Source organism: Saimiri boliviensis, chromosome 14 (genome assembly GCF_048565385.1).
Source record: "Saimiri boliviensis isolate mSaiBol1 chromosome 14, mSaiBol1.pri, whole genome shotgun sequence".
Taxonomy (NCBI): domain Eukaryota; kingdom Metazoa; phylum Chordata; class Mammalia; order Primates; family Cebidae; genus Saimiri; species Saimiri boliviensis.
In genome coordinates, this window is record NC_133462.1 from 1002324 (window position 1) to 1029722 (window position 27399).

General features: G+C 44.6%; 1 protein-coding gene across 8 annotated transcripts in view; it reads right to left on the reverse strand.

Moving 5' to 3' along the window:
- The window catches only part of LOC101049058 (zinc finger and SCAN domain-containing protein 4), a 35565-nt gene extending 17314 nt beyond the window's left edge, over positions 1–18251 (reverse strand). Inside the window, exons 1-4 of one of the 8 annotated variants that reach the window (XM_074385824.1) lie at positions 17893–17941; positions 17503–17632; positions 16599–16725; positions 2976–5062 (exon numbers count right to left, since the gene is read on the reverse strand). In XM_074385824.1, the coding sequence (XP_074241925.1) occupies positions 3564–5062; positions 16599–16725; positions 17503–17526 (1650 nt within the window). In that variant the 5' untranslated portion in view covers positions 17527–17632; positions 17893–17941 and the 3' untranslated portion in view covers positions 2976–3563. The other 7 variants (XM_074385826.1, XM_074385822.1, XM_074385823.1 and 4 more) reach the window with 7 other exon arrangements.
- Between the last annotated feature and the right edge of the window lie 9148 nt (positions 18252–27399).

Below are 27399 nucleotides of genomic sequence, written 5' to 3' on the forward strand. Positions count from 1 at the left end.
GCATAGTGGCTTAAGCCTGTAGTCCCAGTTACATGGGAGGCTAAGGCAGGAGAATCACTTGAACCCAGGAAGCGGAGGTTCCAGTGAGCTGAGATAGTGCCACTGCACTCTGTCCTGGGCAACGGAGTGAGACTCCCTCTCAAAAAAACAAAAACAAACAAATCTCTCAGAGGTAAAAATATTTGTATATTTTTACAATTTTGGATAAAGTAAGTCGTTAGTATGTATAACAGTGAAGAATGGCAATTTTTTTTTAAAAAAAAGATGGGGTTTCACCATGATGGCCAGGCAAGTCTTGAACTCCTGACCTCAGGTGATCCACCCACTTCAGCCTCCCAAAGTGCTAGGATTACATGAGCCACCGTGCCCGGCCAAAAAAGGCAATTTTTAATAAAAACGAAGTATTAATGAAAAATAATTGCAAATTAAAATTATCTAAATGAGATATTTAAATACATAGAATGTAAAAGAGAAAGTTATCAATCACCTCGATATGGTTAATAGTCCTGTCCTGGCAAATGGCCTCATGCTTGATGAGTGGGGAAAAGAAGTGGTTTAAGAGCCCCTTCATGGGAAGTCTGACTACAAACAGGGCAGACTTTCATTAAACGTTCGGGGTTGGTTGTCATGGGGAGGAGGGGCAGTGTGTGTAAGTTTTTTATTGAGACGGAGTTTCGCTCTCGTTACCCAGGCTGGAGTGCAATGGCGCGATCTCGGCTCACCGCAACCTCCACCTCCCGGGTTCAGGCAACTCTCCTGCCTCAGCCTCCTGAGTAGCTGGGATTACAGGCACGCACCACCACGCCCAGCTAATTTTTTGTATTTTAAGTAGAGACGGGGTTTCACTATGTTGACCAGGATGGTCTCGATCTCTTGACCTCGTGATCCACCTGTCTCGGTCTCCCAAAGTGCTGGGATTATAGGCTTGAGTCACCACGCCCGGCCAATATAGATTATATTTAAAAGTGTGTGCTGTGTGTGGTAATTATACTGTGCATAACATGAAAATAATTGTGGAATGAAAATTAGTTATTTGTTGATGAAAAGTGAAACAGATGCAATTCCTAACAGACAAAATATATGAACAAACATTTTATCAAAGAAGACATACAGCTGGCAAATAAACACATGAAAATGTTTAGTATCACGAATCCTTAGGGAAATGCAATTAAAACTACTGCACACTTATTAAAAGGGTAAATTCTAAAAGATAGACCATACCAACTATTGGCAAGGATGTAGAAAAGCTGAATTCTCATACATTCCCAGTAGGTAAGCAAGAGCAAACCGCCATTTTAGATCAATTTGGTCATTTCTTAATAAGTCAAACATTCACTTATCCTGTGTCTCAGGCACTGCACAAGGGAAGTGAAAAACTATATATATGAAGAATTGTATGTTTGTAGCAGCTTTATTTACAATAGCCAAAACTAGACATAAACTAAATGCTCATAAACAAGTGGATAACAAACAGTATATCCATAAAAAATGTACCACTCAGCAATAAGAATGAACAACTCATAAAGCTTCATTGAAGAATCTCAAAATAATTATGCATCATAAATGAAACTGGAGAAAAAAAGACATTTTATAAATCAAATCATAGAAAATACAAGCTAACCTATTATAAATGAAGGTATAAATCAATGTTTGCCTTGAGGGCCAGAGAGGGGAGGGAGAGATTAGAAAGAGGCCTGAGGTATATGAGAGGTGACTGGTATGTTCATTGTAATGATGATGACATAATCTTTTGACTAGGTTTGGTAACCTTACATTAACTCTATTTCTTTTTTTTTTTTTTTTTTTTTTGAGACGGAGTTTCACTCTTGTTACCCAGGCTGGAGTGCAATGGCGCGATCTCGGCTCACCGCAACCTCCGCCTCCTGGGTTCAGGCAATTCTCCTGCCTCAGCCTCCTGAGTAGCTGGGATTACAGGCACGCGCCACCATGCCCAGCTAATTTTTTTTGTATTTCTAGTAGAGACGGGGTTTCACCATGTTGACCAGGTTGGTCTCGATCTCTCGACCTTGTGATCCACCCGCCTCGGCCTCCCAAAGTGCTGGGATTACAGGCTTGAGCCACCGCGCCCGGCATTAACTCTATTTCTTTCCTGATGACCTTGGAGGGACAACTTGCCTCAGTGGGCCGCAAATATTGGTAATCAATGAAACTGATTTGAATTTATTCACAGGATGATGTTAGGTTACAAAGCCACATTCCTGGAAGGACACCCCCCACCCCTTTTTTCTATGCTTGTTTTCCTGACCTATGCAGCAATGGCCTTGAGGTAGACATCCCAGAAGGGCTACTTGAATACACAAAACCTTTAGACTGTCATTTTTGACAGTCACCTCAGCTACAAAGAGTACACAAGCCTGGAAACTCTGAGGATGTCTGTACTCACTGATCCTGCAAAATTACTAGAACGTATTACAAGGGGCATATTCCATCTAGTTTGATGCAGTCTCCATCACTCCCTACTAATCCACATACTTGGTTTCCATACTAATTACGGTTCCCCCATTTTACAGAGACAGTAGCCTACTAAACTGCATTGGGGCACTTGGCTCCTTGGCAGAAGCTGGGGCAGACTGCCTCAACAGTGCTGTTATTATGTAATAATCCCTGTGGACAAGAACAAAATTCATCTTGTTCCCAGAAGCACTGGTGTTTGTCACATCTATTTCCCACTTCCTCAGAGTGTCCTTTGAGCCCACAAAAAAATCTTGGCATCCAGTCCACAAATTAAGACCATAAAACCCTGCAGTATTTCCTAGAGAGCCTTGGGCAATAATTCAAATTCAAATTAGGCAAACACTGGAAAGACAGCTGTATTTTTCTACTATACTGTTGTCTCTGAGGCATACAAATAATGTGACAACTCCCCCTCCAAAGGTGTTTTCTCCATAAAGCTGGCAGCGCCCAGTTCTGTTTTGGAACTACCTCAACAGTGAATAAAACACCAACATAAAAGGTAGATTAAATAATAATGACTTTATTATTGTAAAAAACAAAGCAAGGTGACGTAAGCAGTTCCCAAGTTGGTGACTTAGAGGCTGGAAAAAAAAAAAACACGGAGGTGTCACATGAAACCAACATGTCCCAAAAAAGATAGTCCTTCTTGGCAAGTTGCCAACAACACTCCTATTGGGTTCTCTGGCACAAAGCTGAGTCAAGTTATCTAACTTCTCAGATAGGAAGGCAAATATTCATGATTTCTTCCAGCAAAGGGGGAGAAATAGAAGTCTGCTTTTTTGAGTAGGTTAAGGTGATACATGATGCACACTATGTGGACCTCATAGGTGGTAGACATGATACGGCTTCTGTCTCAGAAACTGTCAATGACATAAATGGCAAGAACCATAAATGGCAGGTGAGAAAGTGTAACACTTTCTAAATGGCACGTTAGAAAGTTTAACACCTACCTGGAACCTAAGGGGAATCTGCCCACTGTGTATCTTCAGATGTTGGAGCTTCCAATTCAGGTACATATTTCTCTCAAAAAATAGGTGTACTCCTCCAGCATAATTACACTAAAAGAAAACTGCATATTCTCAGTACAGCTAAGGCGTTTCCCCAGTGTGAACTCTCTGGTGTTGAATGAGAACAGATTTGCAACCAAAGGATTTCCCACACTCACTGCATTGATAAGGCCTTTTTCCAGTGTGTACTCTCCGGTGTTGAATGAGGCTAGAACTTTGGCTAAAGGATTTCCCACATTCACTGCACTCATAAGGCCTTTCTCCAGTGTGAACTCTCAGGTGTTTAATGAGGTTAGATTTACAGCTAAAGGATTTGCTACATTCACTGCACTCAACAGGTCTTTCTCCAGTGTGAACTCTCTGGTGGTTCTTAAGGTTGGAACTATGGCTAAAGGACTTCCCACATTCCCCACATACATAAGGCCTTTCCCCTGTGTGGACTTTCCGATGTGAACTGAAGCTGGAGCTTTGCTTAAATGATTTCCCACATTTACTGCATTCATAGGGTCTTTCTCCAGTGTGAAGTCTCCGGTGATGAATGAGGCTGGAGCTACGACTAAAGGATTTTCCACATTCACTGCACTCGTGAGGCCTTTCTCCAGTGTGAACTCTCTGGTGGTAAATGAGGCTGAAGTTTTGGCTAAAAGATTTCCCACATTCGGTGCACTCATAAGGCCTTTCGCCAGTGTGAACTCTGCGATGCTGCATGAGGTTAGACCTTTGGCTAAAACATTTCCCACATTCCCCACATTCATAAGGCCTTTCTCCAGTGTGAACTTTCCTATGGCTATTGAGGCTATAGATCTGACTAAAGGATTTCCCACATTCAGGGCACTCAAAAGGCCTTTCTCCAGTGTGAACTCTCTGATGTATAATGAAACTGGAGTAGTACGTAAAGAACTTTCCACATTCATTGCATTCATAAGGCCTTTCTTCACTGTGGACTTTCTGGTGCTGAATAAGGTTACATCTTCGTGTACATGCTTTCCCACATTTGTTGCACTCAAAAAGCCCTTCTCTAGTGAGGATTCTCTGGTCCTGAACAAGTGTCTCTGTGTGGCTAAAGGCTTTATTGCATTTTCCACAGTTGTGATGACTTTTTCCACTGTAAAAGGCCACCCCACACTTGTTAATGTTATTTGGCTTCTCCACTGTTTGAGCGGCCTCTTGATGGAGAAACCTCATGTTGGCCAGGAAGCCTTTCTCAATCTCCCTGCAGGTGAAGGGCTTCTCTGACAGAGGGACTGTGAAACTCTTTGTAAATGAGGCTGTGTCCACATAACTTCTAAAAGGTGCTTCTTTAATGTGCTGCCTCTGGTGCTGCTGAAGATTTGCACTGATGTAGAATTGTTCTCCACATGTGTGTAGTTTCTGCCTACAATTTGTTCCTTGGTGTTGGGCCAAGTGCAAAATATCTCTAAAGACCAAGCCACATATCTCACAGGAGTAGGCATTCTGAGAAGATGAACCTTCTTTGGAAGTTCTGAACTGTGGCACTCCTTTTACAGAAATTCTCTGTAGAATGTCTGTACCCACTGATGAGGAAGGTGCTTCCTCATGCTCCAATCCACGCCAATAACCTAAAAGTAAAGATTAGGTCATGGTGAAGTACATGTTACCTTTATTAGGAGGAGGCAATGCAATCGCAAATACATATCAATCACAGCAAAGGACCAGTAACATGGGCCTATTTTCAGGAAAAGAGAGTCGGGGGTCAGGTTGAGGAAGCAGCTGTTGTGCATGACTGGTCCCTAGGGTCACTGAATAGGGTAGGGTAGGCCCTACCAGGTACAGTGCACAAGGATAAGGTATAGCCCAGAATTAAGAGGCGTGTTGTCAATGAATTCCTCTGATAATAGCTTTTATTGAGATCATATCTGCTGGTGACAAGTGATGCTGTGAAGTGCATGTCCAGGCCCAAGAAAATCTCACTGGAACAGTAAGTGGTGGTCAAAGACTATGAAGGAGGATATGCACACTTCAGGACCCAATAATATTACAGAACACTACAGAAGGAACACTGTGAAGAATAGGTGGCATAACAAGTCCAAAGAAGTGAGGATTAGCCCTAGCTAGAAGTCAAAATAAAAATGACAAGTGGTGGAAATAACAAGTTTGTAAACTGTTAGGAATGAAGACGAAAAAGTCGAATTGAGGTGTTTCTGGCAATGGCATCAAAACAAGTCAAACAGGACAGGTTCCTGATGCAATTTAAACACAGACCCGATGACATGCCTTTTCCCAAGTGCCATTCATCGGGGTCAGGCCCTCTCTAATCCCATCTTGCTGAGGCTGGAGTCATGAACATCCTGTGAAGAACAGAGGACACTTCCCCTACCCCTAGTTGAGCAACTACATGAGACCAGGATGATACAAGTCCTAAGGGAAAGACAGGACATGTGAGCAAGTAACACTGGCACAGAAAAAGAACACAGGAAAGGAAAAGAAGTTAAGTTGGGCCGGGCGCGGTGGCTCACGCCTGTGATCCCAGCACTTTGGAGGCCAAGGCGGGTGGATCACCTGAGGTCAGAGTTTAAGACTAGCCTGACCAACATGGTGAAACCCCATCTTAAAAAAAAAAAAAAAAAGCTAAGTTTGTATAAATTCAAGTTAGAGGGTTATAACTTTAGGATGTTAAATGTAATCCCCTAGGTAACCATTTAAAAAAAAGAGCTACAGGGCCGGGCATGGTGTCTCACGCCTATAATCCCAGAACTTTGGGAGGCCAAGGCAGGCAGATCACAAGGTCAGGAGTTTGAGACCAGCCTGGCCAACACAGTGAAACCCCGTCTCTACTAAAAATACAAAAAACTGGCCGGGCGCGGTGGCTCAAGCCTGTAATCCCAGCACTTTGGGAGGCCGAGGCGGGTGGATCACGAGGTCGAGACATCGAGACCATCCTGGTCAACATGGTGAAACCCCGTCTCTACTAAAAATACAAAAAAATTAGCTGGGCCTGGTGGCACGTGCCTGTAATCCCAGCTACTCAGGAGGCTGAGGCAGGAGAATTGCCTAAACCCGGGAGGCGGAGGTTGCGGTGAGCCGAGATCGCGCCATTGCACTCCAGCCTGGGTACAAGAGCGAAACTCCATCTCAAAAAAAAAAAAAAAAAAAAAAAAAAAAAAATTAGCTGGGTGTGGTGGCAGGCGCTTGTAATCCCAGCTACTTGGGAGGCTGAGGCAGGAGAATCACTTGAACCCAGGAGGCAGAGGTTGCAATGAGCTGAGAGTGCTTAGACCATCCTGGTCAACATGGTGAAACCCCGTCTCTACTAAAAATACAAAAAAATTAGCTGGGCCTGGTGGCACGTGCCTGTAATCCCAGCTACTCAGGAGGCTGAGGCAGGAGAATTGCCTAAACCCGGGAGGCGGAGGTTGCGGTGAGCCGAGATCGCACCATTGCACTCCAGCCTGGGTAACAAGAGCGAAACTCCGCCTCAAAAGAAAAAAAAAAAAAAAGCTTCAAAAAGTTTACAAAGAACTGGGTGTTTGCTAACTGGCATCTTAAAAAAAAATAAAAAATAAAAAACAAAAATAAAAAGAACTGGGTGTGGTGGCTCACGCCTGTGATCCTAGCACTTTGGGAGGCCAGGATGGTGGATCAACTGAGATCAGGAATTTGAGACCAGCCTGGCCAACACGGCGAAACCCCGTCTTTATGAAAAATACAAAAATTAGCTGAGTATGGTGGCACGTGCTTAATCCCAGCTACTCAGGAGGCTGAGGCAGGAGACTTGCTGGAACCTGAGAGGCAGAGGTTGCAGTTAGCCAAAATCGCTCCATTGCACTCCAGCCTGGGTGACAGAGTGAGACTCCATTTTTGTACACAAAGGAAATGACAAGAAATTAAAACATCTCACTACCCAAAAAAAACAAAGTGAGCCAAAACCAAAAGAAGCAGAAATGCAGGAAATTAGGATAAAAAAAGCTATAAGGCTGTAAGATACAGAGAAAACAAAGAAAATGATAGGAGCCAGCCCTTCCTTATCAGTGATTACCTTAAATGTAAATGGTTTAAACTCTGCCAAAAGACAAAGACTGGCAGAATGGGTTAAAAAAACCCAAACCGGCCGGGCGTGGTGGCTCAAGCCTGTAATCCCAGCACTTTGGGAGGCCGAGGTGGGTGGATCACGAGGTCGAGAGATCGAGACCATCCTGGTCAATATGGTGAAACCCCGTCTCTACTAAAAATACAAAAAATTAGCTGGGCATGGTGGCGCGTGCCTGTAATCCCAGCTACTCAGGAGGCTGAGGCAGGAGAATTGCCTGAACCCGGGAGGCGGAGGTTGCGGTGAGCCGAGATCGCGCCATTGCACTCCAGCCTGGGTAACGAGAGCGAAACTCCATCTCAAAAAAAAAAAAAAAAAAAAACCCAAACCAAAACCCAAACCCATGATCCAACTTTATAATGTCTACGAGAGATTTGCTTTAGATCCAAGATATAAACAAGCTGAAAGTGACAGCTTGCAAAAAGATATTCCATGCAAATAGTAAGCAAAGAAGAAAGGCTACATTAATATCATACAATAGAGACTTTAAACCAAAAGGGTAACAAGTGATTTAAAAGGATATTATATACTAATAAAAGGTTCAATACAGCAAGAAGATGTAATATTTATAAACATTTATGCACCCCTAATAATAGACTATCAAAACATGAAGCAAGCCGGGCACGGTGGCTCACGCCTGTAATCCCAGCTCTTTGGGAGACTGAGGTGGGTGGATCACCTGAGGTCAGGAGTTCAAGACCAGCCTGACCAATATGGTGAAACACCATCTTTATATAAAAAAACAAAACAAAACAAAACAAGAAACCACAGGAAGCAAAAATGGACAGAACTGATGGGAGAAATGAATGGTTCTACAACCATAGTTAGAGACATCAATATCTGACCCCCAGCAGTGGATAGAACAGTCAGAGAGAAGTAAGAAAACAGAGGAAATAAACAACCAACTAGCTCTAAAAATATATGTATAAAGAGCATTCTACCCAACAACAACAGAATATAAAATTCTCACATGTACCTAGAACATTCTCCTTATGTGTACCTAGAACATTCTCCAGGACAGACCATAAATTAAGCCTCACTAGATTTAGAAAGACACACATCATACAAAGTATCTTCCCCAATCACAATGGGATGAGGTTCGAAACTCTTAACAGAAGAAAATTAAAAAATTTACAAATCTGTAGAAATTAATACAATATTGAACAACCAATGGCCCCACAAATAAATCACAAGGGAAATTAGAAAATACTTAAGAGATGAATGAAAACGAAAATAACCCACCAAAACTTGAGATGCAGTAAAAGCAGTACTAAAGGGGACATTTATAGCTATAAACACTTACATTAAAAAAGAAGAGGCTGGGCATGGTAGCTCACACCTGTAATCCTAGCACTTTGGGAGGCTGGGGTGGGTGGATCCAGGGTCAGGAGTTCAAGACCAGCCTCGCCAATATGGTGAAACCCCATCTCTACTACAAATACAAAAACTAGCTGGGCATGGTGGTGTATGCCTGTAGTCCCAGCTACTCTGGAGGCTGAAGCCGGAGAATTGCTTGAACCTAGGAGGCGGAGGTGCAGCAAGTTGAGATCGTGCCACTGCACTCCAGCTTGATAACAGAGTAAAAAAAGAAGAAGAAAGATCTCAACTATCTGTTTTTACAGCTTAAGAGATTATAAAAAGAAGAAAAAACTAAAACCAAAGCTGACAGGAAAAAAATTATTAATAAAGACTAAAGCCTAGATAAATAAAATAGAGAAAAACAATACAACCAAAAATAAAATTAAAAGATGTTTCTTTGAAAAAGTTACAAAATTGACAAACCTGGCTGGGCATGGTGGCTCATGCCTGTAATCCCAGTACTTTGGGAGGCCAAGGTGGGTGGATCACCTGAGGTCAGGAGTTCAAGGCTAGCCTGGTCAATATGGTGAAACCCCATCTCTATTAAAAATACAAAAACTAGCCAGGTGTGGTGGCGTGTGCCCGTAACCCCAACTACTTGGGAGGCCAAGGCAGAAGAATTGCTTGAACTCACAAAATGAGGTTTCAGGGAGCCACGACTACACCACTGCACTCCAGCCTAAGAGCCAGAGCAAGACTCCATCTCAAAAAGAAAAAAAAAAAAAGCATTGACAAACCTTAATGAAAAGCCCTGGACCTGATGGCTTCACAGATCAATTCTACCAATCTTAACTAAGAACTAACATGTATCCTTTTCAAAATCTCTCAAAAACTGTAGCGCACACACTTCTAACTCATTCTAAATGGCCAGCATTACCCTGATTCCAAATGGCATGAAGATAGTGTAAGAAAACAAAGCTACAGGGCCAGGTGGGGTGGTTCATGCCTGTAATTCTGGCACTTTGGGAGGCTGAGGAGGGCAGATCATGAGGTTAGGCGTTCGAGAGCAGTCTGACCAACATGGTTGAACCCCATCTGTACTAAAAATACAAAAAACATTTTGTTTAAAATTGCATTTTAGGTTTTGGGTTACATGTGAAGAACATGCAAGATTGTTGCACAGGTACACACATGGCAGCGTGATGTGCTGCCTTCCTCCCCATCACCTATATCTGGCATTTCTCCCCATGCTATCTCTCCCCAACTCCACACCCGCCACTGTCCCTCCCCTATTTCCCCCCAACAGACCCCAGTGTGTGATGCTCCCCTCCCTGTGTCCATGTGTTCTCATTGTTTAACACCCATCTATAAGTGAGAATACACGGTGTTTGATTATCTGTTCTTGTGTCAGTTTGCTGAGAATGATGGTTTCCAGGTTCATCCATGTCCCTACAAAGGACACGAACTCATCGTTTTTGATGGCTGCATAATACTCCATGGCGTATATGTGCCATATTTTCCAGCTACTCTGGAGGCTAAGGCAGGAAAATCGCTTGAACCTTGGAAGCTGAGGTTGCAATGAGCCAAGATCGTACCACTGCCACCAGCGTGGGTGACAGAGAGAGATTGTCTCAAAAAGAAAATAAAGAAAGCTACAGACCATTATCCTTAATGATTATTGATGCAAAAACCATCAATCAAATATTAGTAAATTGAATTCAACAGCATATTTAAAAGATTTTGTACTAAGAACTAGAATTTATTTCTGGAACACAAGGATAGTTCAACAAACAAAAACTGATCAAAGTGGTGGCTTGCACCTGTAATCCCAGCTACTTGGGATTCTGAGGCAGGAGGATCGCTTGAGGTCAGGAGCTTAAGACCAACCTGTGGGCCGGGCTCGGTGGCTCAAGCCTGTAATCCCAGCACTTTGGGAGGCCGAGGCGGGTGGATCACGAGGTCAAGAGATCAAGACCATCCTGGTCAACATGGTGAAACCCCATCTCTACTAAAAATACAAAATATTAGCTGGGCATGGTGGCACGTGCCTGTAATCCCAGCTACTCAGGAGGCTGAGGCAGGAGAATTGCTTGAACCCAGGAGGCGGAGGTTGCAGTGAGCCGAGATCGCGCCATTGCACTCCAGCCTGGGCAACGAGAGTGAAACTCTGTCTCAAAAAAAAAAAAAAAAACAAAAAAAAACAAAAAAAAAAACCTGTGTAACATAGCAAGACCCCATCTTTAAAAAAATTAAAACAGCCGGGCGCGGTGGCTCAAGCCTGTAATCCCAGCACTTTGGGAGGCCGAGGCGGGTGGATCATGAGGTCAAGAGATCGAGACCATCCTGGTCAACATGTGAAACCCCGTCTCTACTAAAAATACAAAAAAACTAGCTGGGCATGGTGGCCCGTGCCTGTAATCCCAGCTACTTAGGAGGCTGAGGCAGGAGAATTGCCTGAGCCCAGGAGGCGGAGGTTGCGGTGAGCCGAGATCGCGCCATTGCACTCCAGCCTGGGTAACAAGAGCGAAACTCCGTCTCAAAAAAAAAAAAAAAAAAAAAAAATTAAAACAATCACCTTAGCTGATGCACTCAAAGCATTAGACAATATGCAACACTTTTTTGGTGAGGAAAACACTCAGCAAACCAGGAATAGAGTGAATTTACCTAAACATAATAAAAGTCATATGCAAAAACAAAACAAAACACACAGCTAAAATTATACTCAACAATGAAAGACTGAAGGTTTTTCCTCTAAGATAAGGAACAATATAAGGATGCCCACTTTTAGCACTTCCATTCAATGTAGCAATTAGGCAAGAAAAAGAAAGAAAAGGGACCAAAATGGGAGAAGAGGAGTGAAATTATCCCTGTTCACAGATGATAAACATGAAATACCATAAAGATTCCATGAAAAAACTGTTTGAATAAACAAACTCAGCAAATAGAAGAATACAAATACAACATGCAAAAATCAGTTACATTTCTATACATTAATGATGAACAATTTGAAAAGTATACAATTCCACTTATAATTATACCAAAAAGAATAAAAGATTAAAGATTAACTTAACCAAACAAGTAAAAGCCTTGTGCACTGGAAACTACAAAATACTTCTAAAATGAAGCCTGAGTGCAGTGGCTCACACCTGTGATCTCAGCACTTTGGGAGGCCAAGGTGGGCAGATGAGGTCAGGAGTTCAAGACCAGCCTGACCAACATAGTGAAACCTTGTCTATACATAAAATACAAAAATTAGCTGGGCATTGTAGCACATGCCTGTAATCCCAGCTACTCAGGAGGCTGAGGCAGGAGAACTGCTTGAACCCGGGGGGTGGAGGTTGCAGAGAACAGAGATTGTGCTACTGCATTCCAGACTGGGTGACAGAGTGAAATTTCATCTCAAAAATAAAATAAAATAGCTAAAATGAATTAAAGAAAACATTAATAAATGAAAATACATTACGTGCATGTTCATGATTAGAGGGCTCAATATTGTTACGATGTCTATAATAGCCAAAGTAATCTATAGAAAATATGATACCTATAAAAATCCAAATGACATAATTTTGCAGAAATAGAAAAATTCATCCTAAAATTTATGTGAAATATCAAGTAACACAGAATAGCTAAAACAATCTTGAAAAAGATGGAAGTTGGAAGACTCACACTTCATAATTTCAAAACTTATTGCAAAGCTATGGAAATTAAAACAGTGTGTTAGTCCCATAAAGATACACATATAGACCAACGGACTAGAAGAAACCCTAGAAATGCCAGGCACGGTGGCTCACACCTGTAATCCTAGCACTTTGGGAGGCTGAGGTGGGTGAATCACCTGAGGTCAGGAGTTCAAGACCAGCCTGGCCATCATGGTGAAACCCCCACTTAAAAAAAGAAAAGAAAGAAAAAAAAAGAAATCCCAGAAATAAACCCTCAAATATCTGGCCAAATGATTTTTTTTTTTTTTTTTTTTTTGAGACGGCGTTTCGCTCTTGTTACCCAGGCTAGAGTGCAATGGCACGATCTCGGCTCACCGCAGCCTCCGCCTCCTGGGTTCAGGCAATTCTCCTGTCTCAGCCTCCTGAGTAGCTGGGATTACAGGCACGTGCCACCATGCCCAGCTAATTTTTTGTATTTTTAGTAGAGACGGGGTTTCACTATGTTGACCGGGATGGTCTCGATCTCTTGACCTCGTGATCCACCCGCCTCGGCCTCCCAAAGTGCCGGGATTACAGGCTTGAGCCACCGCGCCCGGCCTGGCCAAATGATTTTTGAACAGGAGGCCAAGACCACTCAATGGGGAAAAAAGATTATTCTTTTCTTTTTTTTTTTTTTTTTGAGATGGAGTCTTGCTCTGTCACCAGGTTAGTGTGCAGTGGCGTGATCTCGGCTTACTGCAACCTCTGCCTCTTGGGTTCAAGCGATTCTCCTACCTCAACCTTCAGAGTAGCTGGGATTACAGGCACGCGCCACCATGCCCAGCTAATTTTTGAATTTCTGGTAGAGACGGGGTTTCACCATGTTGGCCAGGATGGTCTCAATCTCTTGACCTTATGATCTGCCTGCCTCAGCGTATCAAAGAGCTGGGTTTACAGGTGTGAGCCACCACACCTGGCGAAGACAGATTTTTCAACATATGCTAGGAAAACTGGGTATCTACATGTGAAAGAATGAAGTTGGACCCTTAGCTGATACCACATATAAAAGTTAATTCAGCCGGGCGCGGTGGCTCAAGCCTGTAATCCCAGCACTTTGGGAGGCCGAGGAGGGTGGATCACGAGGTCAAGAGATCGAAACCATCCTGGTCAACATGGTGAAACCCCGTCTCTACTAAAAATACAAAAAATTAGCTGGGCATGGTGGCACGTGCCTGTAATCCCAGCTACTCAGGAGGCTGAGGCAGGAGAATTGCCTGAACCCAGGAGGCAGAGGTTGCGGTGAGCCGAGATCGCGCCATTGCACTCCAGCCTGGGTAACAAGAGCGAAACTCCGTCTCAAAAAAAAAAAAAGAAAGAAAGGATGTTCAGCATCATTATGCCCTTCAGGTAATGCAAATTAAAGCAATGAGATGTCACTACACACCTATTAGGGTTGCCAAAATTTAAAACACTGAAAGCAGCAAATGCTGCCAAGGATATAGAGCAACAGGAATTCTCCTTTGTTGTTGGTGGGAATGTAAAATGGTACAACCACTTTGGAAGACGGTTTAACAGTTTCTCACAAAATGAAACACATATAACCCAGCAATTATGCTCTTGGTATTTATCCAGTTGAGTTGAAAATTTAGCCGGGCGCGGTGGCTCAAGCCTGTAATCCCAGCACTTTGGGAGGCCAAGGCGGGTGCATCACAAGGTCGAGAGATCGAGACCAACCTGGTCAACATGGTGAAACCCCGTCTCTACTAAAAATACAAATGGCCGATATCGCGCCATTGCACTCCAGCCTGGGCAACAAGAGCGAAACTCCGTCTCAAAAAAAAAAAAGTTAATTCAAAAGGAATCAAAGATCTGAATGTAAGCACTTAAAACCATAAAACTCTTAGAAGAACACAAGGAAAAAGCTTCATGACATTGGACCTGTCAACGATTCCTTGGATATGATACAAAAAGCACAGACAATAAAAGTAAAGCAGTAAAACTGAATTCATCAAAATGAGAAATGTGTGCATCAAAGAATCCTATCAACATACTAAAAAGACAACCCACAGAATAAGAGAAAACATTTGCAAATCACACATCTGATAAGGGAATATGCAGAACACACAGGTAATCTTACAGCTCAATAAAAGGTTATAGTTAATATTTCTAATTGATTATAATTAATAAAACCCAATTTAAAAATAGGCAAAGGACTTCAATAAACAGTATCATTTGAAGACATACAAACAGCCAATCAGCATATGAACAGATGCTCAGTATCAGCAACTTGCAAATCACAACCACAATGAGATATCACTTCACACCAATTTGGATGACTTATCTGTACACCCATGTTAACAGTAACATTATTCACAACAGCCAGAAGGCGAAAACAACCTGTGTCCACTGATGAAGAAATGGATAAATAAACTGTAATACATATAAAAGAATATTATTCAGCCTTAAAAAGAAGCAGTTCTGATACATGTTACAACATGGATGAACCTTGAAGATATTAAGCTAAGTGAAGTAAGCCAGAAAGAAAAGAACAAATACTGTGTGATTCCATTCATATGAGGTACTTAAAATTGACAAATTCTTTTTTTTTTTTTTTTTTGAGACGGGGTTTCACTGTTGTTACCCAGGCTGGAGTGCAATGGCGCGATCTTGGCTCACCGCAACCTCCGCCTCCTGGGTTCGAGCAATTCTCCTGCCTCAGCCTCCTGAGTAGCTGGGATTACAGGTATGCGCCACCATGCCCAGCTAATTTTTTGTATTTTTAGTAGAGACAGGGTTTCACCATGTTGACCAGGATGGTCTCGATCTCTTGACCCTGTGATCCAGCCGCCTCGGCCTCCCAAAGTGCTGGGATTACAGGCATGAGCCACCGCGCCCCGCCAAAAATTGACAAGTTCATACAGACCAAAAGTAAAATGGTGGTTGCCAGGGGATGGGAGGAGTTATTGTTTAATGCGTACAAAGTTTCAGTTTTATAAGATGAAAAACTTTTTTTTTCTTTTTGAGATGGAGTTTCGCTCTTGTTACCCAGGCTGGAGTGCAATGGCACGATCTCGGCTCACCGCAACCTCCGCCTCCTGGGTTCAGGCAATTCTCCTGCCTCAGCCTCCTGAGTAGCTGGGATTACAGGCATGCGCCACCATGCCCAGCTAATTTTTTGTATTTTTAGTAGAGACGGGGTTTCACTATGTTGACCGGGATGGTCTCGATCTCTTGACCTCGTGATCCACCTGCCTCGGCCTCCCAAAGTGCTGGGATTACAGGCTTGAGCCACCGCACCCGGCAAGATGAAAAACTTCTATAGAAGGATGGTGATGATGACTGCATAACAATCTGAATGTACTAAATGCTAGTGAACTGCATACTTGAAAATGATTAAAATGGTAAATTTTATTATATATATTTTGTAATTAAAAACAAACAAAAACACCTTGGAGGAGGTTTCTATAAGAACAGTCTGTGTAAATAGTGACAACGACAGTAACTACATTTCACGTGACAGTCAAGCACAAATAAATGTCAGGTACACGATGCGTGGGAAACCTGGGTGCCATAGACCTAGAAAGTCACCAGACAGGGAGAAGGCAAGTCAGCTGGGATCTATTAGATTTACTCTTTTTTTTTTTTTTTTTTGAGATGGAGTTTTGCTCTTGTTGCCCAGGCTGGAGTGCAATGGCGCGATCTCGGCTCACCGCAACCTCCGCCTCCTGGGTTCAGGCAATTCTCCTGCCTCAGCCTCCTGAGTAGCTGGGATTACAGACACGCGCCACCATGCCCAGCTAATTTTTTGTATTTTTAGTAGAGACGGGGTTTCACCATGTTGACCAGGATGGTCTCGATCTCTCGACCTCGTGATCCACCCGCCTTGGCCTCCCAAAGTGCTGGGATTACAGGCGTGAGACACCGCGCCAGGCGCAGGTTTACTTTAAAACTACTAATCCCAAATCCTTACCCAAGACGCTTTTGGGCTGGGACGATAAGGGAAGTAGGCTTGCACTCAGTCCACAACATCCACACAGGGAACTGGGGAAGGAAGCAGAGGACAGAGCTGCTCCTTAGGAAAGAAGCACAGGTCCCAGTCCAGGGCACACGGGTTGAGTATGAGGGCCTTACCCAGGGAGGACGTAAGTACAAAGTTCTGCAGCATCACATCGAAGTACAGGTGTTTCTGAGTCTCATCAAGGAGATCCCATTCCTCCCAGGAGAAGTACACAGCCACATCTTCAAAGGTCACACTTCCCTAGCATAATAGGGATTGATGAAACCATGAACAGTCTCACTGTGGAAGACTCAAAATCCATGTCTCCACACCTTTTCCTCCCAAGCTCCCCAAGTCAGAAGAGACATCAAATCTTGATGTCATTGATCCCTGCTACCTCTTCACATTCCCATTGGTCATTGTTTTCCACTCTGCATCCTGCCAACACTTGCATAAGATAAATCTCCCTCCTCTGATCCCAAACTCCAGCTTCCTCACAACAGATGCCAAACTTCACAGAAATAAAGGAAACGTGCAGTTCCCTGAACCAGCTCAGCCTCATCTCCAAGGAGTTCCAAAAGCTGGTACCTACTTGTTCCTATCATAAGCTTTCACATCTCTTTCCATTAGCTGCCCCAAATGGAAACACAGGCCTGGACTCAGGACCCTGAGCTCAGAGATTCTCCAGGGTTCCCAAACCAACTGCTGAGAGAATGGTAGGTGAGTCCCATGACAACATAAATCTAAAGAAAATGTCTGTGTTTGGGGTGGAAGGAACATTCCAGACCAGTGAGGGGGTGAGATACCTCCACGTACCTAGGCAGGTTCCGAAAGCACCTCTGTAGCTATGGGAACATGTGGAAAGACGCAAGCTTCAGAGGAATGTGATCATGGCAGTGCTCCACGGACACAGGCCTTCCCTGTACCCTTGTCCCGGCCCAGAGCCATGTCACTTTGGGTTGACTGTCTAACCTGTGTGCCTCAGTCCTTAGTAAGCTGCCTCTTACCAGTTTTTGTAGCCGTAGAAAAATACTCTACCTCCCTCTGCCTCCACGTTCTCATTCATCTCTACAGTCTTTTCTTCCACGGAACAGCCTGCAGAGGATTTTTCAAATCCTAACTGGGATGTTATCTCCCGTTTGCCCACGCTCTCTATGGCTCCCGCGGCCTAAGAATAAACGTAGGTCTCTCTCAGACGCTGCTCCCTGCAGTAACGACGTGGAGTCCGGGTCCCTGAATGGCCCCTTCTCGGTCGCCCGTCTAAGATCTGGACGCGCCGGTCCCATCCCTTGTCCCCCTGCCCACCACATCGGGTGTCAGAAACAGGGGCCCCACCCGCGAGCCTCAGTGTCCCCGACCCTGAGCTACAGAGACGTGAACAGGTGCCCCTCACTCGGTCGGGGGAGGCCCGGAGGTCGCTGCGCTCACCGGAGCTGGGTCCGTCAGTGCGGTCGCCACCCGGGTCGGCGGGCGGAACTGGACCGGACGCGGCGGGCGACCGGGCGGGAGCCCGAGCACCGCTATCCCAAGGCCGGCCTCGCGGGCGACTCTGCCCCCGACTCTCAGACCTGACTCTCGCGCCTTCATTGTCCGTCACTGCGGTCCTGATGCGGCGCACCGGAGCGGCTGACCGAGAGAACGGAACGAAGGGGAGCCAAAATGACCGCTGCGAAGACGCCAGCAGCCCGACTCCGAGGGATACGCCCACACGGAAACGTCCCCGCCTCGGACTTACGTTGGATCAACGTACTGCCGCTCGACGCAAGGCTTTCTGGGAAATGTAGTCTCCTTAAGGCTGCGGCGGAGGGCGCCCTGCGAGCAGATGGCTGGGAGAGCTGGGGAGCTGCGTCTCCCAGCCTCCAGGGCGACTGAGGCGCTTCGGGTTTTGAGGTCTTAAGTACGTTGACGTTTGAACAACACAGGTTTGAACTGTGCTTAGGTACAAATCTAACAAAATATGTGCAAGATATATGAGAAAAACTACAAGACTCTGATGAAATAAATAAGAAATGAACTAAATAAATGGAGAGGCATTCATATTTATACATAGGATGACTTCGTATTGTCCAAATTTGATCTACAAATTCAATGCAATCCCAATCAAAATCCCGGCAAGTTAGTGAACACTGACAACGTGATTTTAAAATTTATTATTTTTTTTATTTTTATTTATTTATTTTTTTTGAGATGGAGTTTCGCTGTTTTTTTTTTTTTTTTTTTTTTTTTTTTGAGACGGAGTTTCGCTCTTGTTACCCAGGCTGGAGTGCAATGGTGCGATCTCGGCTCACTGCAACCTCCGCCTCCTGGGTTCAGGCAATTCTCCTGCCTCAGCCTCCTGAGTAGCTGGGATTATAGGCACGCACCACCATGCCCAGCTAATTTTTTGTATTTTTAGTAGAGACGGGGTTTCACCATGTTGACCAGGTTGGTCTCGATCTCTCGACCTCGTGATCCACCCGCCTCGGCCTCCCAAAGTGCTGGGATTACAGGCTTGAGCCACCGCGCCCGGCCAAGTTTCGCTGTTGTTACCCAGGCTGGAGTGCAATGGCGCGATCTCGGCTCACCACAACCTCTGCCTCCTGGGCTCAGGCAATTCTCCTGCCTCAGCCTCCTGAGTAGCTGGGATTACAGGCACGCGCCACCATGCCCAGCTAATTATTTGTATTTTTGGTAGAGACGGGGTTTCACCATATTGGCCAGGATGGTCTCGATCTCTGGACCTCCTGATCCACCCGCCTCGGCCTCCCAAAGTGCTGGGATTACAGGCTTGAGCCACCGCGCCTGGGCCTCATTTTAAAATTTATATGGAAAAACAAAGTATCTAGAAAAGCCAACTCAATACTGAAGATGAACAAAGTCAGACGACTAACGCTGCCTGACTTCTATACTTACTATAAGGTTACAGTAATGGGCCGGGCTGAGGCAGGAGAATTGCCTGAACCCAGAAGGCGGAGGTTGCGGTGAGCCGAGATCGTGCCATTGCACTCCAGCCTGGGTAACAAGAGCGAAACTCCATCTCAAAAAAAAAAGAAAGAAAGAAAGAAAGAAAGAAAATTTATGTTTCACACAAAACCCTGTAAATGAACTTTACAGCAGCTTTATTCATCATTGGCAGAGCTTGGAAGGAAACCAAATGTCCTTGTAGTAGGTGAATGGGTAAATTAATTGTGGTACATCTGGACAATGGAATGTTGTTCAGCACTGCAAAGAAAAATCTATCAAGTCATAAAGACATGGTGGAATCTTTTTTTTTTTTTTTTTTTTTTTTTTTTTTTTTTTTTTTGAGATGGAGTTTCGCTTTTGTTACCCAGGCTGGAGTGCAATGGCGCGGTCTCGGCTCACCGCAACCTCCGCCTCCTGGGCTCAGGCAATTCTCCTGCCTCAGCCTCCTAAGTAGCTGGGATTACAGGCATGCGCCACCATGCCCAGCTAGTTTTTTGTATTTTTTTTTTTTTTTTTTTTTTTTTTTTTTGAGATGGAGTTTCGCCCTTGTTACCCAGGCTGGAGTGCAATGGCGCAATCTCGGCTCACCGCAACCTCCGCCTCCTGGGCTCAGGGAATTCTCCTGCCTCAGCCTCCTGAGTAGCTGGGATTACAGGCACGTGCCACCATGCCCAGCTAATTTTTTGCACTTTTAGTAGAGACGGGGTTTCACCATGTTGACCAGGATGGTCTCGATCTCTCGACCTCGTGATCCACCCGCCTCGGCCTCCCAAAGTGCTGGGATTACAGGCTTGAGCCACCGCGCCCGGCGCAGTTTTTTGTATTTTTAGTAGAGACGGGGTTTCACCATGTTGACCAGGATGGTCTTGATCTCTCGACCTCGTGATCCACCCGCCTCGGCCTCCCAAAGTGCTGGGATTACAGGCTTGAGCCACCGCACCCGGCCCAACATGGTGGAATCTTAAATGCATATACTGAGTGAAAGAAGCCAATCTGAAAAAGCTATATGATGTTTGATTCCTACTATATGGCATTCTGGAAAAGGCAAAAGTATGGAGATAGTAAAGCGGTCAGTGGTTGCCAGTGGGTAGGCACAAAGGAGGGATGAATAGGTAGAACTAAGAGGATCTCTAGGGAATTGAAACTATTCTGTGTATACCATATTGGATACATGTCATACTTTTGCCAAAACCCATAGAATGGGCAGTGAGAGTGAACTTTAATGTAAACTATGGACACTGGGTGATGATAATGTGTCAGTGTAGATTCATTGATTAGGACCAATGTGCCACTCTGTCCGGAGATGTTAATAGTGGAGGACGTTGAGTGTATCGTGGAGAAATGGGGTATATGGAAACTCTGTTACCTTCTGCTCACTGTTGCTGTGAACCTAAAACTGCTTTTACAGAATATTTTTATTTAATCCTGGGAAATTGGTGGCAGGGAGGGAGGCGGATATCTCACCAAATAATTGTGAGGGAGGCTTCTAAAGAAATGCATGGGGTGGAACAGGAAGGAAGGGGAAAGGGAAAGCTAGGGAAAGGGGACAAGAGAGAGCCTTGGCTACATGAAGGGGTGACAGAACACTCCAGACGGGAAAGGACACTTTCTGAGAAAGCAGCTCCTGCCGCCGCGCAGCCGGGGAATCCCTCGGGACCTCCCCAGCATGGGCCGGGTGGAGACGACTTTCTGAAAATGCGCCTCTATCCAGAAGGTGACGCGGATTCTTACTTTGAATGTTCCACGGAAGGGGTCCAGGACAGCAAGGGGGTAGCAGGGGGCAAGTTTTGGGGGATTACGCCTTCAGGATCTGTAGGGGAGAGGAACTGAGACCTCAGGTCTACAACCACATGGAGCTTAATTCTGTCAACAAGCCAAATGAGAGGAATCTGATGCCACAGAGGCCCCTGAAAGTAACAACTTGCCAGCATCGGGAATAACGGGCCACGGGGACCTCGCAGGTGTGAAGGCGCTGGGGCTGGCCGGACCTAGGTGTCTCGGCGGGGGTCGGGTGCCAAGGAGGTGGGCACCCACTTGGTGAGTCTGAGAGCTCTGGAGCCACCGGCCCGCCACTGTGGGCTTTCCGGCCTCCAGGCGCCACGTCCTGTCGCCCTGACCCCTGTGGTCCCCAGCAGCCCAGCTTCTGGGATATCCATGTAGCTGGCGCCGCCCGGGCGTTCCCTTGGCACCTGGTGGGTTTTCGGACGTCTCATCCAATTCCCGGGCTGCCCCCGCGCCTCGCCCAGCCTCCAGCCCTAACCCGCGCATTTGCGGGCACAGCGGGCTCCTCTGCCCCGTGCGCCTCCCCGCACACTGGCCTGCACCCCACCTCGGGCTCCCGGGCCCCCGCGACTCGCCCCGGTGCCCAAGGTTTCTTGGCTGCTCCCCAACCCCGCTGTAAAATTCCCGCCTACCCCGCGGGGACAGGCTGGCGCTGCCCTCCTCAAACGCTTTCCAGTCCATGTTGAAACCCAGCCTCGGCGGCATCTGCCGCTGAGCCCATGGGAAAGCGGAGGAGCCTGAACTCTGCTGGGGCTGCGCCCACAAACGCGCGGGTTGGGGCATGAGCCACAGCGCCCGGCCCCATCCTGTTATCCTTAAAGTTCCTTTTCTCAAATTGCCACCAACTCTCACATCCTGAGAACATTCTTATGACTGATTCTTTGCTATGTTTGACACACATTCTTGAAGGGACTCCTCCCTCCCACCAGATTGAACCTGCACTTCATCCAAATTTCGCTCTTTTCAGGCTGTTTGTATGGAGCAGAGGATGAGGAAGCACCTTCTGCAGAGAGTGTTTCTGTGGAAGGGCTCTCACAGGTCAGGACTCCAAAGGCAAGGCCGTGCACCCCTAAGAGTGACTCCTGTGTGATTTGTATCCCCGTCCTGAGAGATACTTTACACTTTGCTGAAGTCCAAGCCACATACCCTGGACAGAAATTACACTTGCATGGGGCATCAGGAAGTTTCTGGTTGAGAGCAAATCTTCATCAGCTTCAGAAGCTTGATAGCAGAGAGAAACTCTAAAGTAGATGGAGTTCAAGCCTCATTTGTGCCTAACTGGAGATTCCATTTACCAGAAAAGCCCTTCAACATTGGGGAAGTTGTGAGGGACTTTCCAGCCACCTCAGGGCTTCTCCAGCATCAGGCCACTGCCAGCAGTGAGAGACCACACAGCAGCATTCGACACTGCAGAGTTCTCACTGGACAAAGGCCGTTCAAATACAGAGTCTGGGAAGTATTGGAAGTATTTTAGCAAGAAATTTGTACTCATTCAACACCAAAGAGTTTACTCTGCAGAAATGCCCTATGAGTGCAGTCAATGTGGGAAATCCTTCAGCCGCGTTGTAACCTCTGTCACCACAGGAGATCTCACCCTGGAACAAGGTCGTATGAGTGCAGTAACTGTGGTAAATCTTTTAGCCAAAATTTCTGCTTACTTCAACACAGTCGGATGCATACTAGAGCAAGGACTCGTGACCACAGTGAATGTGGGAAATGATTTAGTGGTAAAACTAAACTCATTCAACACCAAAGAGTTCACACTAGAGAAAGGCCTTATGAGTACAGTGAATGCAGCAAATACTTTCACCAGGTATCTATCCTTATTCAACATCGAAGAGTTCGCACTGAAAAAGACCTTATGAGTGCACTGAATGTGTGAAATTTTTTAGCTGCTGCAATAACCTTTCTCGTCACAGGAGAACTCACACTAGAACAAGACCTTTTGAGTACAAAGAATGGGGGGAATTATTTAGTTGCAATAATGACCTCATTCACCACCAAAGGTGTCACACTGGAGAAAGGCCTTATGAGTGCAGTGAATGTGGGCAAGTTTTTAGTACAGCTCCGGCCTGATTCAACACAGGAAGTCTCACACTGGAGTGTGACCTTATGAGTGCAATCAATGTGGGAAATCATTTAGTTGCAAAACTGTTCTCATTTGACACAAGACAGTTCATAATGAATAAGGCCTTATGGGTGCAACGAATGCCAGAAATCCTTTATCTGTAAAATTCACCTTATGCAACACCAGAGTTCACACTGAAGAAAGGCCTTACGCGTGCAGCAAATGTGGGAAGTCCTTTAGGCAAAGCTCTGGCCTCCTTCAACATCTGAGAGTTCACACTGGAGAAAGACCTAATGAGTGCAGGAAATGTGGGAAGTCTTTTAGCCAAAGCTCTGCTGTTCTTCAGCATCTGACAGTGCACAATGGAGAAAGGCCTTATGAGTGTAGTGAATGTGCGAAATCCTTTCGGCAGGTATAAGTTTTCATTTGACATCAAAGTGTTCCCTCTGAGGAAAGGCTTTGTGAGTGCAGTGAATGTGGAAAATCTTTTACTCGCAAACACTCCCTCATTCAGCACAGGACAGTTCATGCTGAAGAAAGGCCTTACAGTTAAGGTGGGAAATGTTTTTACTGTCTTTATTATTTATTTTTGAGACAGGGCCTTACCCTTTCACCCAGGCTGCAATGCAGTGGTGCAATCTTGGCTCACTGCAGCCTGGACCTCCCAGGCTTCAGCAATCCTCCTACAGCAGCCTTTCAAGTAGCTGGGACCACAAGCGCACACCACCATGCCCAGACAATTTTTGTATTTTTAGTAGAGACAAGGGTTTCACCGTGTTGCCCAGGCTGGTCTTGAATACCTGGGCTCGAGCAATTCACACACCGTGGTCTCCCAAAGTGCTGGAATTACCGGCATGAGCCACCATATTTAGCTATAAATCTTTTAGCCCAAGCCCTGGCCTCTTTCATCACAGGAAAACTCACATGCAGTGAATGTGGCAAATTCTTTAGTTGCTCTGGCTTCTTTCATCACAGGGAAGCTCATGTGCAGTGAATATAGCAGATTCTTTTGTTGCATTTAAAGTGTTTCCATAGAACAAAACCCTAAAATATGCAGCAAATATGCTTTTTCCTTAGTATGATGATGCTAGAAGCTAGTCTTTGAGAAGAGCCTCCTCCTTATTTTAATCTCATGTATACAAACATCTATGGATTCCCCGTAAGTCTGAGGTATCTGAGAAGCATGTGTAGCTGTTTTACTCTTTAAACCTGCCAGGGATCTTACCAGATTGATGTCACTGCCAGTTTCTGTAGCTGAAGCCATTTCATCTCTACTACCTGGGTGATCCACAGAGTATGTGTCAATCACTGTCCCAACGTGTTCAGGGAGGCAGACTTCTTCAATTAGTTGGAAGAAATCATGAGTAGTCTGAGCTCTTAGCAGGTACTCATTCCCTCCTTTCTGACACTTAGGGCATGATTGTACCTCAGTTTTGGCCCTGGGACCTAATCTGAGTTCTGCTAGTGGTTTGTAGAGTAGGCCTGCCTTTGTCAGAAACATTGTTTGCCTCAGGCGATGGTCTTCATGAAGTATTTTCAACTTCCAAGTCACTAAAGCAGGATTTGCCTATTTTACATTGCATTGCTCTGCAGTGATAAAGTCCTTTTTCTTTAAGTATATTTAATTTTATAAGTTCCATTCACTATGGAGTAGTTTGGAAGCGTAATAGGACTCTGCCAGGTTAAAGGGGTAAGTAACTTTTGTGGGGATCCAAACACTGTATGCCTCAGAGAGGACAGTATGGTGAAAGCATAGCTGTTGTTTCACTATTTTGCTACTCTGTGAAAACAATAAATTAATTTGCATCCCAAATCATGCAGAAAACATTTCATCCCCAAAGCTGTCAATGTCTGAGGAATTCCTCTACAGAGAAGAACCAAACAGTTGGCTAAAATCAGGTTCTTGAGAATCCAATCTATGGGCGTTAACCTCCAACCACTGCAAGAAATGAAGAGGTAGCAACAGAAGAGCAAGGTGTTGCCCAGTTGATCCCAACTCCTATCTGAGATAAAGATGATTCCCATTGTCAGGTCTGTGGACAGCATTCAGTCACAGCAACGACACTTTCATTCAGAGTCAGAAAATCCTGGAAATAAAGGCCAGTGGTGTATTTTATCAAGGCAATTTCTCACTGCAGTATTCTTTGTATTTCTCTAAGGTTCAATTTAAATGTGTGTGTGTGTGTGTGTGTGTGTGTGTGTGTATGTGTGTGTTTGTTGTTGTTTAGGGTTTTCTAATTGTATGTACCCATATTACCTTATCCTTAGAAAATGTACCATTTTCTAGTCTACCTATGTATCAATATATTTATGCACAGTGCTCAAATCTTTATTTGCCAACTCAGTAATATGCCATAGAGCAGTCTCCTATTGGTATGAAAATGCAGCAATACAAATTACAGTATGGATAGCCTATAGTAGAATGGAGAACAATTCTCCATGATCAAATTGGATTATTCATTGTAAATGCAGTCCCATATTAGGATGGTAAAGCCAACGATTCACTTTTATTTCACTTAGGTGCAAATCTACAATGACCACTATCACAAAAAATATTCAAAAACTTTACATTCTACCCCAAATGATAGAGCATGAAAATTACTTTTTAAGGCTAGTGAAGTGAAGCGGTAGAAATGGAGAGGGAACAAAGAGAGCTGTAACTAATTGTGATCAATTAGTTGTAAACACCACTGTCTGGGCATGAAAACTAAAGTATGAAACACTGTCAAGGAAAAACACAAAATAATTTTATTTATAGAGGATATAATTACCTTATTTATCTACGTAGAGGATTAATTCAAAATTTAGTATAATTAATGATATATAAATGAAAGAAAAATGCTGCATGTAAAATCAACGGTTTTCATATGTATCTTAGCAGCCATTAGTGTAAAAACGTATTTAAAATACTTACTTCACAACATCCTTAAATTTCCATGAAACCCTTGAAATATGATTAAGAAGAAATGTGGATTACAGGAATAGTGAAAAAGTAGTTCTAAAGGCATTAACAGAATCCATAAATAAACACAGACACCCTTTGTCCCTGGACATGACTGTTGGAAGGAGCTCGGCCACATGATGAATCTATAACATCATCACAATTAGTTTTCATGGTTTAGAAAACTAACCATTTTCTAAATGTTTATTTTTATATTATTCAAAGGATAATTTGACCAATAAATGTGAACTGGAAAATTATACTGAAATATTGAAAGAATAATTAGAAAACTAAATGTGAAAAATGATTGTGCTCTACTATTAATCAAATTATTGCATAAAATTTATACATTAAAATTTAGAGGTGGGCACAGTGGCTCACGCCTGTAATCCCAGCACTTTGGAAGGCCGAGGCAGATGGATCACAAGGTCAGGAATTTGAGACTAGTCTGGCCAGCATGGCAAAACCCCGTCTCTACTAAAAATACAAAAAATTAGCTGGGCGTGGTGGCAGGCAACTGTAATCCCAGCTACTTGGTAGGCTGAGGCAGGAGAATCGTTTGAACCTGGGAGCAGAGGTTGCAGTGAGCTGAGCCCACACCACAGCACTCCAGCCTGGGCAACAGAGTGAAACTCCATCTAAAGAAAAAAGCAAAAAAACTTGGCATTTATGCAAAACATATATTATGATACTAAATAAAGAGTCCCCAAATGGGAGTTAATATTGTAGCCTTCAAGAAATAAAACAAATTCTGGTCATATTAACCAACACATAATGTAGCAGTGTCCAATCTGGGCAATGTCCCTTGGAAGTATCATGTCAGATGAGGGCAGGATGTTTTGGGGCTGCTCCAGCAGTGCTACGGAAGGTGGCAGAGCTCTGGATTGAGGTAATGGTAACTGAAATGTTAAAAGAAACATACAGCCGGGCGCGGTGGCTCAAGCCTGTAATCCCAGCACTTTGGGAGGCCGAGGCGGTGGATCACGAGGTCAAGAGATGGAGACCATCCTGGTCAACATGGTGAAACCCCGTCTCTACTAGAAATACAAAAAATTAGCTGGGCATTGTGGCGCATACCTGTAATCCCAGCTACTCAGGAGGCTGAGGCAGGAGAATTGCCTGAACCCAGGAGGCGGAGGTTGTAGTGAGCCGGGATCGCGCCATTGCACTCCAGCCTGGGTAACAAGAGCGCAACTCCATC